General features: G+C 50.4%; 1 protein-coding gene across 1 annotated transcript in view; it reads left to right on the forward strand.

Moving 5' to 3' along the window:
* The window catches only part of LOC146009580 (uncharacterized), a 120,789-nt gene that overhangs the window by 66,817 nt on the left and 38,807 nt on the right, over window positions 1–15,165 (forward strand). Inside the window, exons 13-16 of the mRNA XM_083150026.1 lie at window positions 6,673–6,690; window positions 7,620–7,742; window positions 9,282–9,473; window positions 10,056–10,290. Coding sequence (XP_083006152.1) covers window positions 6,673–6,690; window positions 7,620–7,742; window positions 9,282–9,473; window positions 10,056–10,290 — 568 coding nt within the window. The remainder of the gene's footprint in view (window positions 1–6,672; window positions 6,691–7,619; window positions 7,743–9,281; window positions 9,474–10,055; window positions 10,291–15,165) is intronic.

Consider the following 15,165-nt stretch of genomic DNA (forward strand, 5'->3'; position numbering starts at 1 on the left):
TACCCACCCCCGCGACCCCCCCTCCCGCAATTCGCGGCACCCCCCCGCGATTCGCGGGCAGCTCCAGAATTAAATTGCACATGGAAAACACTGACATGGCTATGGTCGACAATGAAAAAGGTTGACATGAGTTTTTGAAGTTTTTTTTTTCATTTTTTGAATGTTTTCATATTCATTCTCATGTGTCGACATGGACACCAATGAAGTGCCACACTTATGTCAACATTTACATGTGTTGACCTTTCTGTGTTGATTTTTTCTTGTGGCATTCGCGTCACCCCCCCCCCCAGCAACCCCCACTCCCGCGATTCACGCACACACACACCCCCCCGCGATTCTCGGCACCCCACCCCGTGACCCCCCCTCCCGTGATTCACGGCACACCCCCCGCGACCCCCCCTACCATGATTCGCCGCAACCCCCGCCCCCGTAACCCCCCTCCCGCGATTTGCGGCAACCCACCCCGCGACCCCCCTCTTGCGATTCTCTGCAATCCCTCCCTCCCACGATTCGCAGCATCCACCCCCCCACAACCCCCCCTCCTGCAATTCGCGGCACCCCCGCGACCCCCCCTCCCTGCAATTCGCGGCACCCTCCGCGACCCCCCCTCCCGCGATTCGCGGACGCCTAAGTTGCAATACAGGGCATCTTTCATACAATTCTAACCATATTTCTCATATACAAACGTTCACAAATTAAGGGGGCGCAGCCCCTTACGACGGTGTGAAGAGCGCCCGTAGGGCGCGATGAATCACCTAGTATCTTATATATTTGGCTACATCTGTCACTCAAAGTGTGTCTTGAGATATAAACCCTGGGTGGAGCCTCTGACTCACATGACTGACTCACATGACAGAGAACCAGCCCAGTGAGCCCACAGACAGTGCCAGACACCCTCTGCCTCTCATGTTACACAGCAAAGACACAGCTACACACCAGGTGAGCGCCCCACACCTCCATACCTCCCAACATGACCCTCTCCAGGAGGGACAGAATGCTATGTTTGTGGACTTCCATCTTAATTTATGATTGTCATCACCTGTCATTTTAAACAGGGTAATTGATAAGAAAGGTGTTTAAGCACAGGTGATGGTAATCCATAAATTAAGAAGAAAGTCCAGAAACAGAGCAATGTGTCCCTCCTGGAGAGGGTCATATTGGGTATGCACCTCCCCCCCCCCCCCCCCCCCCCCATTCACGGCATCCCCACGATTAAATGGCACATGCAAAACACTGACATGGCTATGGTCGACAATGAAAAAGGTTGACAAGATTTATTTTCACTTTTTCAATGTTTTCATAGTCATTCTCATGTGTCGACATGGACACCAATGAAGTGCCACACTTATGTCAACATTTACATGTGTTGACCTTTCTGTGTTGATTTTTTTCTTGTGGCGATTCGCGGCACCCCCGCGACCCCCTCCCACGATTTGCAGCACACCCCCCGCAATTCGTGGCACCCCCGGTGACTCCCGCGATTCGCGGCCACACCCCGTGACACCCCCCTCCTGCAATTCGCGCCAACCCCCGGGCCCCCCCTCCCGCGGTTCACAGTGCCCCCCACGACTCCCCCTACCGCGGTTCACGGTGCCCCCACCCCCCCTACCGCGATTCCCCACCCCTGACCCCCCCTCCTGTCATTGCGGCAACCCCCGCCCCGCGACCCACCCTCCCGCGATTCACTGCAACCCCCCGCGCCCCCCATCCCACGATTCGCAGCACCCACACCCCCCCCTCCCGCGACCCATCCTCCCGCAATTCACGGCATCCACCCACGACCCCCCTCCCTGATTCGCGGCAACCCAGGATTAAATGGCACACGCAAAACACCGGCACGGCTATGGTCGACAATGAAAAAGGTTGACATGAGTTTTTGAAGATTTATTTTTATTTTTTTAATGTTTTCATATTCATTCTCATGTGTCGACATGGACACCGATGAAGTGCCACACTTATGTCAACATTTACATGTGTTGAACTTTCTGTGTTGATTTTTTCTTGTAGCAATTTTTTTTCCAGTGACAACTATGAACTATGTGCATGTCAACCTACACAACCTCAACCAATTCTTTGTATAATATATAACACCTATTCTGTTTTACTGTAGGTGTTTTAAGTCAGACCTTTTACTGCTACTATTACTGTTTATGTAAATGCATTCTGAATGACAGCAACATCCTACCATCCTTCTACAAGAATATATAACCAACTAGGTGATTCATCGCGCCCCGTGCCCCCCCCTCCCGCAATTCACGGACCCCCCGCGCACCCCCCCTCCCGCGATTCGCAACCACCCCTCGCGCAATTCACGCCCCCTCCACGCTTTGCGGACCCCCGCCCTCTCCCGCGATTCGCCGACACCTGCGCCCCCTCCCTCCCTTGATTCACGGCACACCCCCGCGCCCCTCCCACAATTCACGGCACCTAAGCCCTCTTTAGTCCCCGTATACTCACACACCCCTATCACTACCCAGCTTCCTGCTCTCCTGAACCGTAACTTCCACACTGGGGAGTCGCTGACACTGTTTTGCCCACATGCCCCTATCATGCCTCATAGCCCAGCCTCCTGCTCTCATGCACCCGAACTCCCACCCAGTAGGAGGAGACACTGACTAAGGGCCACCATCCTGTACTCCTGTGCTGCCACGCTGGACCCTCACCCACTGGCAGAAGCAGCACAGTATCTCCCACCCTCCTCTTTAGTCCCCTTATTCCCAACACACCCTATCACTACCCAGCCTCCTGTTTTCCTGTGTCGTGTCCTCCGCCAGTGGGGAGCCGCTGACTCAGAAACACCTACTATACTATTGCACACACACCTAAACAACATGCACACACAGCCCCCCCCCACACCCACAAATGTCACTGTACCATCCACACTATCAATGTACATCTTATGCTGGGTACACACCCAGGACGACTAGGGCCTGATCCCCTCAATCTAGATCCAATTCCGACCAATTGGATGTAGATTGTGTGCTGATTGGGCCCTTTTCTGTCCTGGTGTGACCGATACCGATCCGATGCTGCTGCAGGTAGGATCTCAATGACGACCATACAGCCGGGTGCGGGTCGCCATCGGATTACATCGGTGCACATCGTGAGCGGGTCGTGCCCCCCGCGTCACCGTGAGTGGGTCGGACGAGACACTGACGACCCGCTCACATGTGCATCGTGAGCGGGTCGCCCTGGTGTGTACCCTACATTACTCTGTAACCGCTTTTTAATTAAACAAAAACAATACACACCCCTTCAACATCATATGCTCTCTATTTAACACATTTCACCTATAACTGAAGTTGCAATACAGCCATCTTTCATACATTCTAACCATCTTTCTCATATACAAATGTTCACAAATTAAGGGGGCAGCCCCTTACGACGGTGTGAAGAGCGCCCATGGGGCGCGATGAATCACCTAGTATATATATAGGTACTTATGAGTTATCCGGGCGCCCGATTTCTAAATCGGGTCGGATCGGGCACATCGCATCGCATGTGACCATCGGATGCGATGCGATGCCCCGATTTTTCCATAGGAATCAATGTTAAAATGGACTGAGTCCATTTTAACATGGAATTCAATGGGAAAAAGGGGTCCTTTTCATACCCTACTATCCAAGTGGGCATGGAGTTGGATATAAACCTGTGGCGAGCGTAGCGAGCCACCGAGCCCGAAGCGTGGCGAGCCCCGCGAGGGAACAGAATACCGTCCCCTCGCGGGGCTCGCTTCGCTCGCCACGCTTCGGGCTCGGTGGCTCGCTGCGCTCGCCACAGGTTTATATCCAACTCCATGCCCACTTGGATAGTAGGGGTATGAAAAGGACCCTTTTTCCCATTGAATTCCATGTTAAAATGGACTCAGTCCATTTTAACATTGATTCCTATGGAAAAATCGGGTCATCGCATCCGATGGTCGCATGCGATGCGATGCGATATCGCGGGTGAATTCGCCCTGCGAAGGGGGGGTGGCGGCAATGCGAGCAACAAGCAGGCATAAAAAACAGGCCAGTGGTAGATCCAGGGTGGGGGGGCAGGTGCTTTTTTACATTGTAGTGGCCAGCCTGGGCACTGTATTGCCCATTTGTTATGAGTGTCCTCATCTGATAGTTTACACTCAGCCTGGCAGAGAGAGAAGTGAGCAACCGCATTCATGCAGCAGGTCACATATGAACAGCATGGCTCTCTGCCCGTGGCGTCTGCTTTACCTGCTGCTGAGTTTCCCTTGCAGCCGGATTTCCAGTAAGCAGTGTCCTCCCATATAGTGACCGTGTATGGGTCTGACAGATTCCGTAGGTGCTGGAGTCATGCAGGGAGTTCCGGCTGCAGGGGAAACGGTAGCAGGGAGAGCAGATGCTGTGGGCAGAGAGCCACGCTGTTCGGGAGTGACCCGCCGCCGCCACTTGAATGCCCTGCTCTCTTCTCTCACCACTGGGCTGAGGGAAAGCTGTAAGACAAGGAAGTGTATTACCCACCGCCATTGTGTGGAGGCCCCGGCTCGGCTGCTCTCTCCTCTCACTGTCGGGGCTGAGGGTAAGCTGTGAGACAAGGAGTGTGTGTGACCCGCTGAGCTGGGCTGAGGGTAAGCTCAGTGTACTCCCTCCAGGGCCGGATTTGTCACTAGGCCTGTGAGGCGGCACCTGTCATGGGCGGCAGCTGCCAGGCACCTGCTGTCAATCAGCCTAGCTAGATCAGCTGGCGTGTGCAGTAGCCAAGGTAATGGCTAAACACTCACAGCCTGCTCGCGCACCTCTGCAGCGTTGCCTCCTGGATCTCCTCCCTCACATCAGTCTCCTCCGGCGTAGGGAAGGGGTAGCGTCACTTCTTATTTTTGATTGGCAGCTGGCCAGGCAGTCACTTCAGTCCGGCACCAAGAGGGAGATGCGGTGCTCATTGCGGCTTCCTAGCTAGTTCTGTTACTTTTACAGAGCTGGCGTTCAATTACCGGCTACTGTGCCTGTGCGCTGCTGCACATGTTACACACTGGGCAGCCTGAAGCTACAGTCTCACCCCCCCCCCTCCCTCCCCTCCCTCCTCCGAGCAGTGCATACAGGCAGTATTTACTGCCTGCTCACACACTTGCACCGGGAGCTCCGGAGTCCGTCCACACAGGCTGTACAGTCACCTACTATTGTTTTATGTTCCTTACAACAAGGGGATCCGATATGTAATGCGGCGGTCGGAATCCCGACACTGGAATCCCGACCGCCGAAATCCCGACATGGGGGGACGTGGAGCGCCCCCCCCTTGCGGGCTCGCTGCGCTCGCTAGCAGCAGGCCCGGTGCCTCACTACGCTCGGCACGCTATTTTATTCTCCTCTATGGGTGTTGTGGACACCCACGGAGGGAGAAAGTTTCGGGATTTCGGCGGTCGGGATTCCAGTGTCAGGATTCCGACCGCCGGGATCCCGACCGCTGGCAAATTGACTGCATCCCCAACAAGGAACTTTTCTCCCTGCAGTGCACACAGGTTACCGAGCCCTCCCTCCTCTCATCACGCTGCTGCACAGAAAGGAATGTGTCCGGAGCAGACAGTTAACTGTTTGAATCCCTTTTATTAAACAAACAGTAAGTGCTAATTTCCTTGTGTTCCAGAGCTATTTATTGTGTGCATACTTCCCAGAGCCAGGAGGGACAGTTCTCGTGCCGCAGGCACGTGCCATTTTTTTTTTTTTTTTTGGGGGGGGGGGGGGGGGGGGGGGGAGGGGGTGCACATATGTATATATGGGGGGGGAGTATTTTGTGCCTAGGGGCGGCCTGACCCCTAAATTCAACCCTGCTCCCACCTCCTGCCTAGTGACCACCTTCCCATCTTTTTTGCCTCCTTTCCAGCCAGCTCAGTACCCACCTATATATCACCCACTGCTTTTTCCCTGTCACCCTAACCCCCCCTTACTGAACCATAAGTCCCATCATGCATACCAGTCTCCAAGAACTACAAGTCCCAGCATGCACACCAGTCCATACCTCCCAACATGACCCTCTCCAGGAGGGACACTTTGCTCTGTTCCTGGACTTCCCTCTTAATGTATGATTCCCATCACCTGTTTTAAACAGGATAATGGGTAAGAAAGGTGTTTCCACACAGGTAATAGCAATCATACAGTATGAGGGACGTCCAGAAACAGAGCAAAGTGTCCCTCCTGGAAAGGGTCATGTTGGGAGGTATGCCAGTCTCTACCTTGTAGTACGTGGTGCCAGCTGCAGCGCTCTCAGTCCTGCCTGCCATGCACACCAAAAAAAAAAACGTTTCCTTGGTAACACAGCTCCTCCCAATCTGCCCCAGACAGGAAATACATTTTGGTAGCCGCGGGGAAGTCTGGGACATGAGTACAAACCCCAAGAAAATGGCCGCCGCTATATGAGGACACTGAGTTATCACAGTCTGCGTGAGACTGGTAGAAGCGGTAATTGTCTTGGGAGAATGCATAGAGAGAGTTATGTAATGTGAGGTCACCGGTAGCTGATAGATTCCATGCTGTAAATACAAGTAGGTCTCCAAAATAATTGTCCCCAGTTTGAGGGAGCGGCGGCCATTTTCCAGAAGACCAAGCCCCACGTTCAGTGGCGGCAGCATCTCAGCTTCTGGTTCTGGGACAGCGCTGCTGATCTTACCTGAGGCCTCTCACTTCCAGCAGCCACGGTGATTAAGGGACCGAGAGAAGACATTGCTGTATCTGGCAGCAGGTGATGGTACTGTGCTGCCCTGGTGTTATTATACAGGGGGAGCAGCCTGTGGTGTCCTGTTATACAGGGGGAGCTGCTTGTGGTGTCCTGTTACACAGGGTAGTGTCTAGATAGTTTTGAAAATTTTCCCATCATGCCCTGGGTCCACGTATACCTGGAGCGGGAATATAAATCTGTGGTGAGCGAAGCAAGTCCTGTTATACAGGAGGGAGCGTCCTGCTAGCCTGCTGTGTCCTGTTATATAGGGGGAGCGGCCTGTGGTGTCCTGTTACACAAGGAGGGAGCTTCCTCCTGTGCTGTCCTGTTACACAAGGAGGGAGCAGCCTGTGCTTTCCTGTTACACAGGAGGGAGCTGCCTGTGCTTTCCTGTTACACAGGAGGGAGCTGCCTGTGCTTTCCTGTTACACAGGAGGGAGCGGCCTGTGCTGTCCTGTTACACATTGTTCTCTATATTTGTATGTGCAGAAACATTAGAGGCTGCTGTTGGGCCCCTGTGAGGATTTCTCTTACCTTTACCTAATACTGCTTTCACATCGCAAAATGTAGGGTCGCTACAGGACTTTGAAACGGTTCAGTCCCGGCGCGACCCTGCATTTTGGGATGTTCACATCCCCTCAGTAAACCGGCAGCTGACATCATCCGGGGGTGCAGTGAGGAGTCTGGGCGCTGCGTCCTCTAAAGTGTGAACGGGAAATGGGTTCACACTGCACAGCTACATGGCAACGAACTGGTAAGAACTCTGCTTTCTTACCGGTTCTTATTACCATGTTGATACCCGTTTGCAGGACCCGGTAACCCTTTTCACATCGCACTAATTACCGGGTCGAGCCGGCAACAAACTGGCTTGTACCCGCTAATTAGTTGCTATGTGAAAGGGGTATAATATGTTGTGTACTGTGTGGAGTTTATTTTAATTATATTTACTCCAGTTCAACAGAGCGGTGAGGATGAGACACGTCACTGATTCCTCAAGGATGGACAAGGACCACAGTCATATGACACTGAGGATACTAAATCTCACCCTGGAGATCATCTACCTGCTGACAGGGGAGGTGAGGGGATCTGGGAGTGTCACTGTAACATCAATTATATCTATAGTAATAATACAGGGACATGACTGGGGAGATGAGGGGGGATCTGGGAGTGTCACTGTGATATCACATACCTATAGTAATAATACAGGGACATGACTGGGGAGGTGAGGGGATCTGGGAGCATCACTGTGACATCACTTATATCTATAGTAATAATACAGGGAGGTGAGGGGATCTGGGAGTGTCACTGTGACATCACTTACATCTATAGTAATAATAATAATACAGGGATGTGACTGGGGAGGTGAGGGGATATGGGCGTGTCACTGACATCACTTACATCTATAGTAATAATAATACAGGGATGTGACTGGGGAGGTGAGGGGATCTGGGAGTGTCACTGTGACATCACTTACATCTATAGTAATAATAATACAGGGACGTGACTGGGGAGGTGAGGGGATCTGGGAGCGTCACCGTGACGTCACTTATATCTATAGTAATAATAGAGGGACATGACTGGGGAGGTGAGGGGATCTGGGAGTGTCACTGTGACATCACTTATAGCTATAGTAATAATACAGGGATGTGACTGGGGAGGTGAGGGGATCTGGGAGTGTCACTGTGACATCACTTACATCTATAGTAATAATAATACAGGGACGTGACTGGGGAGGTGAGGGGATCTGGGAGCCTCACTGTGACGTCACTTATATCTATAGTAATAATAGAGGGACATGACTGGGGAGGTGAGGGGATCTGGGAGTGTCACTGTGACATCACTTATATGTATAGTAATAATACAGGGAGGTGAGGGGATCTGGGGGCATCACCCTGACATCACTTATATCTATAGTAATAATACAGGGAGGTGACTGGGGAGGTGAGGAGATCTGGGGGCGTCACCCGGACATCACTTATATCTATAGTAATAATACAGGGACGTGACTGGGGAGGTGAGGGGATCTGGTAGTGTCACTGTGACATCACTTACATCTATAGTAATAATACAGGGACGTGACTGGGGAGGTGAGGGGATCTGAGAGTGTCACTGTGACATTACTAATATCTACAGTAATAATACAGGGACAAGACTGTGGAGGTGAGGGGATCTGAGAGTGTCACTGTGACCTCACTTATATCTATAGTAATAATACAGGGACAGGACTGTGGAGGTGAGGGGATCTGGGAGTGTCACTGTGACATCACTTACATCTATAGTAATAATACAGGGATGTGACTGGGGAGGTGAGGGGATCTGGGAGTGTCACTGTGACATCACTTATATCTATAGTAATAATACAGGGACGTGACTGGGGAGGTGAGGAGATCTGGTAGTGTCACTGTGACATCACTTATATCTATAGTAATAATACAGGGAAGTGACTGGGGAGGTGAGGGGATCTGAGAGTGTCATGGTGACATCACTTATGTCTACAGTAATATCACAGGGACTTGACTGGTGGATCTTGGGAGTGTCACAGAGACCTCACTTATAGTAATCATAGATGGCCATTACTCAGTGTATGCAATGATAGTGTATTTTCCAAAACACAGGGTTACACAGTAGTGAAGAAGACATCCGTTGACCATGAGACACCAAGTAGCCATCCCTGTGTGTCAGGAAGACTGAAAAGGACCCAGAGCCCCATAACGGAGCCCCCACATCACTCACTGAAACATGGGAGACGCAATGAGCAGAAGATCCTGAGACTCACCAATAAGATCATCCAGCTGCTGACTGGAGAGGTGACTGCTGGGAATGGGGCATTATACAGTAACTTCGGGGGATGTGACTGAAGAGGTGACAGCTGGGAATGGGGCATTATACAGTAATACCAGGGGTGTAACCAGAGAGGTGACTGCTGGGAATGGGGATATTATACAGTAACACTGGTGGATGTGTCTGGAGAGGTGACTGCTTGGAATGAGGCATTATACAGTAACATCGGGGGATTTGACCAGAGAATTGACGGGTGAGAATGGGACATTATACAGTAACACTGGGGGATGTGATCGGAGATGTTACTGCTAGGAATGGGGCATTATACAGTAACACCAGGGGATGTAACCAGAGAGGTGACTGCTGGGAATGGGACATTATACAGTAACACCGGGGGATGTGACTGGAGAGGTGACTGCTGGGAATGGGGCATTATACAGTAACACAGGGGGGTGTGACCGGAGAGGTGACTGCTGGGAATGGGGATATTCTACAGTAACACAGGGGGAGGTGACTGGAGAGGTGACTGTGGCTTTATGCAGTAACACTGGAGGGATGCGACTGCTGGGAATGGGACAATAACATCAGACATTACTATAATTTTGTAGGTTCAATGTGAAGATTTGTCTGATATTAAGGTGGAAGAAAAAATTGGAGAAGAAGAGACGGATGTGATTGTCATTAAGGCAGAAAATACAGATGGAGAAGAGATGTATGGGACTGATCTTAAGATAGAAGAGTCTTATGTGACCGATAAGGAAGAAGATACGGAAACAGAATATACATATATGAGTGGTGATCAGCAGTATAAGAAAGAGGAAATCCCTACATATATCGGTGCAGGTGAGGAATAATTATTTTCCTTACATATTTTCCTTGTTCTGACAATACAGCATTCTCTTATCCTACACCCTCCTCTGTCAGACCAATCTAATGAGGACAATGCATCTCCTTAGTAGGCTGAGTCCAGAGCCATCAGCCCCTATTATACTCCTGCTTTCCCCCTCACATCATGTCACTGTGTGTTACCAGCCCAGAGATCTGACCAGTCTCCTCCCTACACACTCTGGTGTATCTCGTACATCATGAGCCATCCGCCCCTATTATACTCTTGCTCTTCACATCATGTCACTGTGTTACCAGCCCAGAGATCTGACTAATCTCCTCCCCACACTCTCTGGTGTATCTCATACATCAGGAGCCATCAGCCCCTATTATACTCCTGCTCTCCCCTCACATCATGTCACCAGCCCAGAGATCTGACCAGTCTCCTCCCTACACACTCTGGTGTATGTCATACATCAAGAGCCATCAGCCCCTATTATACTCCTGCTCTCCCCCTCACATCATGTCACTGTGTGTTACCAGCCCAGAGATCTGACCAGTCTCCTCCCCATACTCTCTGGTGTAACTTATACATCAGGAGCGATCAGTCCCTAATATACTCCTCTCCCCTCACATCATGTCACTGTGTGTTACCAGCCCAGAGATCTGACCAGTCTCCTCCCCTCACTCTCTGGTGTATCTCATACATCAGGAGTCATCAGCCCCTATTATACTCCTGCTCTCCCCCTCACATCATGTCACTGTGTGTTACCAGCTCAGAGATCTGACCAGTCTCCTCCTCACACTCTCTGCTGTATCTCATACATCAGGAGCCATCAGCCCCTATTATACTCCTGCTCTCCCCTCACATCATGTCACTGTGTTACCAGCCCAGAGATCTGACCAGTCTCCTCCCCACACTCTCTGGTGTATCTCATACATCAGGAGCCATCAGCCCCTATTATACTCCTGCTCTCCCCTACACATCATGTCACTGTGTGTTACTAGCCCAGAGATCTGACCAGTCTCCTCCCCACACTCTCTGGTGTAACTTATACATCAGGAGCGATCAGCCCCTATTATACTCCTGCACTCCCCTCACATCATGTCACTGTGTTTTACCAGAGATCTGACCAGTCTCCTCCCTACACGCTTTGGTGTATCTCATACATCAGGAGCGATCAGCCCCTATTATACTCCTCTCCCCTCACATCATGTCACTGTGTTTTACCAGAGATCTGACCAATCTCCTCCCTACACTCTCTGGTGTATCTCATACATCAGGAGCCATCAGCCCCTATTATACTCCTGCTCTCCCCTCACATCATGTCACTGTGTGTTACCAGCCCAGAGATCTGACCAGTCTCCTCCCTACACTCTCTGGTGTAACTCATACATTAGGAGCCATCATCTCCTATTGTACTCCTGCTCTTCCCCTCACATCATGTCACTGTGTGTTACCAGAGATCTGACCAGTCTCCTCCCTACACTCTCTGGTGTAACTCATACATTAGGAGCCATCATCTCCTATTGTACTCCTGCTCTTCCCCTCACATCATGTCACTGTGTGTTACCAGAGATCTGACCAGTCTCCTCCCCACACTCTCTGGTGTAACTCATACATTAGGAGCCATCATCTCCTATTGTACTCCTGCTCTTCCCCTCACATCATGTCACTGTGTGTTACCAGCCCAGAGATCTCACCAGTCTCCTCCCCACACTCTCTGGTATATCTCATACATCAGGAGCTATCAGCCCCTATTATACTCCTGCTCTCCCCCTCACATCATGTCACTGTGTTACCAGAGATCTGACCAGTCTCCTCCCCACACTCTCTGGTGTATCTCATACATCAGGAGCCATCAGCCCCTATTATACTCCTGCTCACATCATGTCACTGTGTGTTACCAGCCCAGAGATCTGACCAGTCTCCTCCCCACACTCTCTGGTGTGTCTCATACATCAGGAGCCATCAGCCCCTATTATACTCCTGCTCTCACCTCACATCATGTCACTGTGTGTTACCAGCCCAGAGATCTGACCAGTCTCCTCCCTACACTCTCTGGTGTAACTCATACATTAGGAGCCATCATCTCCTATTGTACTCCTGCTCTTCCCCTCACATCATGTCACTGTGTGTTACCAGAGATCTGACCAGTCTCCTCCCTACACTCTCTGGTGTAACTCATACATTAGGAGCCATCATCTCCTATTGTACTCCTGCTCTTCCCCTCACATCATGTCGCTGTGTGTTACCAAAGATCTGACCAGTCTCCTTCCGGCACTGTAAACCCACAATTGCTCCAATCACAACAGACTCCCTGGTGTTATGTTACCTGTGTGGCCACCTGGAGAAGTGGTAAACAGTGAGTAGCAGATGCTACTAGTGTAGGCCACAGCCACGTGTATAGTGTGTGTGTGAGAGAAGTGACTGGCTGCACAGTGTCACTGGCTTATGTGGGTTCCTGTCCCATAGTACTAGCTGGGCAATAGCTAAGCTTGGGTAATGTTACTTCCCTCAGTCTTCATGTCACCGTGGCTGAGTCTATGCAGTCTGCTTGGTGATCCCATTGTATTGTATACAGTCCACACTTTATCTGTGTAACAGTCACATTTGATGTATGTACATATAGAATTGGTAGTGTCTAGATCCCCTTCAGTTTTGACAATTCTTCCATCATGCCCTGGGTCCACGTATACCTGGAGGGGGAATGTAACTGCCGGAAGCGTGCGAGCGTCCAATGCAGCTAAAATCAAACAAAATAACCTACACCGACGTGAATTACAGATAAAATAAAAAACATTGTGAGGGCATCTAACAACTTCCGCCCTCACTGAACATCACATTCTGTAATCAAAACTGAAGGGGATCTAGTCTCTACCATATGGAATTGTAATTCCTTACACCCGGTCATGTACCAGTGTTTGTATTTTTCACTTATCAGGTAGTGTTAAGGATTTAATCATTGGTCACCATGATCTCTCTGATACTTTTGTTTAAAAGTTGGGACTTCTATGCCCACAAGACTTCTGCTGCTCATTCGTCTTACTGTGGTGTATAGGACGAGGAGTGAGAGAGCCCTGTGCCCATATATGATCCCAGAGGGATGATCTTTAAGACCGATCTCCGGGGCACCCCCCTGTTGCCAAATGGCATTGCCATTGCCAGGTGTATCTGCCAAGACCCTCCTTCGATATGAAGGATAGGATAGTATCAAAATATGGACTTGGGATAGTAGGGATTGAAGTTCAAGAATTAGAACCTCTATGGTACACTGTACCTCTGCTGCTCACTCGTCTTACTAGATTGCATAGGATGAGGAATGAGAGCCCTGTGTTCATTTATGGCTCTAGGAAGATAGAGATATAAGGTGACCCCTTAGGCGGGAAATCAGGGCACCCCCTTGTTACCTCCGCATTGCAAGGTAGGTAATCCTAATACATCCGTCAGGGACCCACCTTGTAGGGACAGAGAGGATAGGTGCAATATTTTAATTTTGTTATTTGAGACCCAGGGTCATTTGCTAAATTGCTGCGTGCACCATTAATAATCTATCTCACATGCAGATCAGTAAACTCAGTAACTTCTCAATCCCTCTCGCTGCTATACTATGTAGTAAATGGTTTAGGACAGGCATGTCCAAACTACGGCCCTCCAGCTGTTGTGAAACTACACATCCCAGCATGCCTTGCAATTGTTTTATCATTCCCTAATAACAAAACTGTGGCAAGGCATGATAGGACTTGTAGTTTCACAACATCTGGAGGGCCATCGTTTGGACATGCCTGGTTTAGGATATTTTGCTGCCAAAGACACCACAATCTTTTCATTATACTGCGGGGATGCACTTATATATCTTGCCCGGCAGGAATATCTACATTGGAAAGACAGAGCTTTCCTAACGCTGCTTCACAAATGAAATTAATACCCAGTGTTTTAACTATGTTACAAAAATGTTAGATAGTATTGTGTCTATCAGAAAAGATTTTGTAGCAAGAGGAGAGAACTTGTTGACCGTGCTATATAATTTCAAAGCAGTGATTGCTACATTCAAACACCATTACACACATGACCAGTGTGCTATACTGATTGCACAAACCTGACCTGATTTTTCACCGCCAGCTATCTGTCACCATTTATGCATCAAATGAATTTTTTTTACATTCATATTATCCCTATCACAGAAATGCTTAAGGATCCTTTTGTCCAATGATACATCCAAACAGTGGCCCCTTTTAAATTATACCTCCAAAACCCGTCCGCCATAATTCCATTACCGTCCCTTTAACATTTTAAATTGTACCTCTCAATCAGGCAGAGCTGTATCAAGGTCAGAACTCTGTCCGCCATAAGTTACATTACCGTCCCTTGCCCGGCTGATGCTAAACCCCCCCCCCCCCCCCCCCCCGGCGTGCTTGTTGGAGCGGCAGAGTCTCCGTTCCACTGGGAGGCAGCAGCGAGTCTGCCGGTCACGTGAGTGCACCACGTGATCGGCTTCTGACTTAAGTTTCGCAATAAAGCCTTATTGCGAGGGGGTGCCGTGGGTGCATTAGTAGGGCGGGTGGGAGAGTGGCGGGTGCGGGTTGGTGGAGAGTGTCCAGTGGTGGTGTGGGAGGGGTGGGTGCGTTTTGGTGGAGTTGCACTTGCGGGGGTGCTGTTAATAAGCTGTAGGAGGGGAGGTTAGGGTAAGGCTATGGGAGGGGAGCTTAGAGTTAGCCTGTGGGAGGGGTGGGTTAGGCTGCATGAGGGGAGGTTAGGGGATGTTAGGCTGCGGGAGGGAGCTTAGGCTGCTGGAGGGGATGCGGTCAATATGCTGGCGGTCAGAATACCGGCAGTCGAAATACCGACGCTGGAATCCCGACTGCCACAATGCTGGCACTTTGTCCCTCTAT

This window comes from Crinia signifera, chromosome 6 (genome assembly GCF_055691185.1).
Source record: "Crinia signifera chromosome 6, ASM5569118v1, whole genome shotgun sequence".
Classification (NCBI taxonomy): domain Eukaryota; kingdom Metazoa; phylum Chordata; class Amphibia; order Anura; family Myobatrachidae; genus Crinia; species Crinia signifera.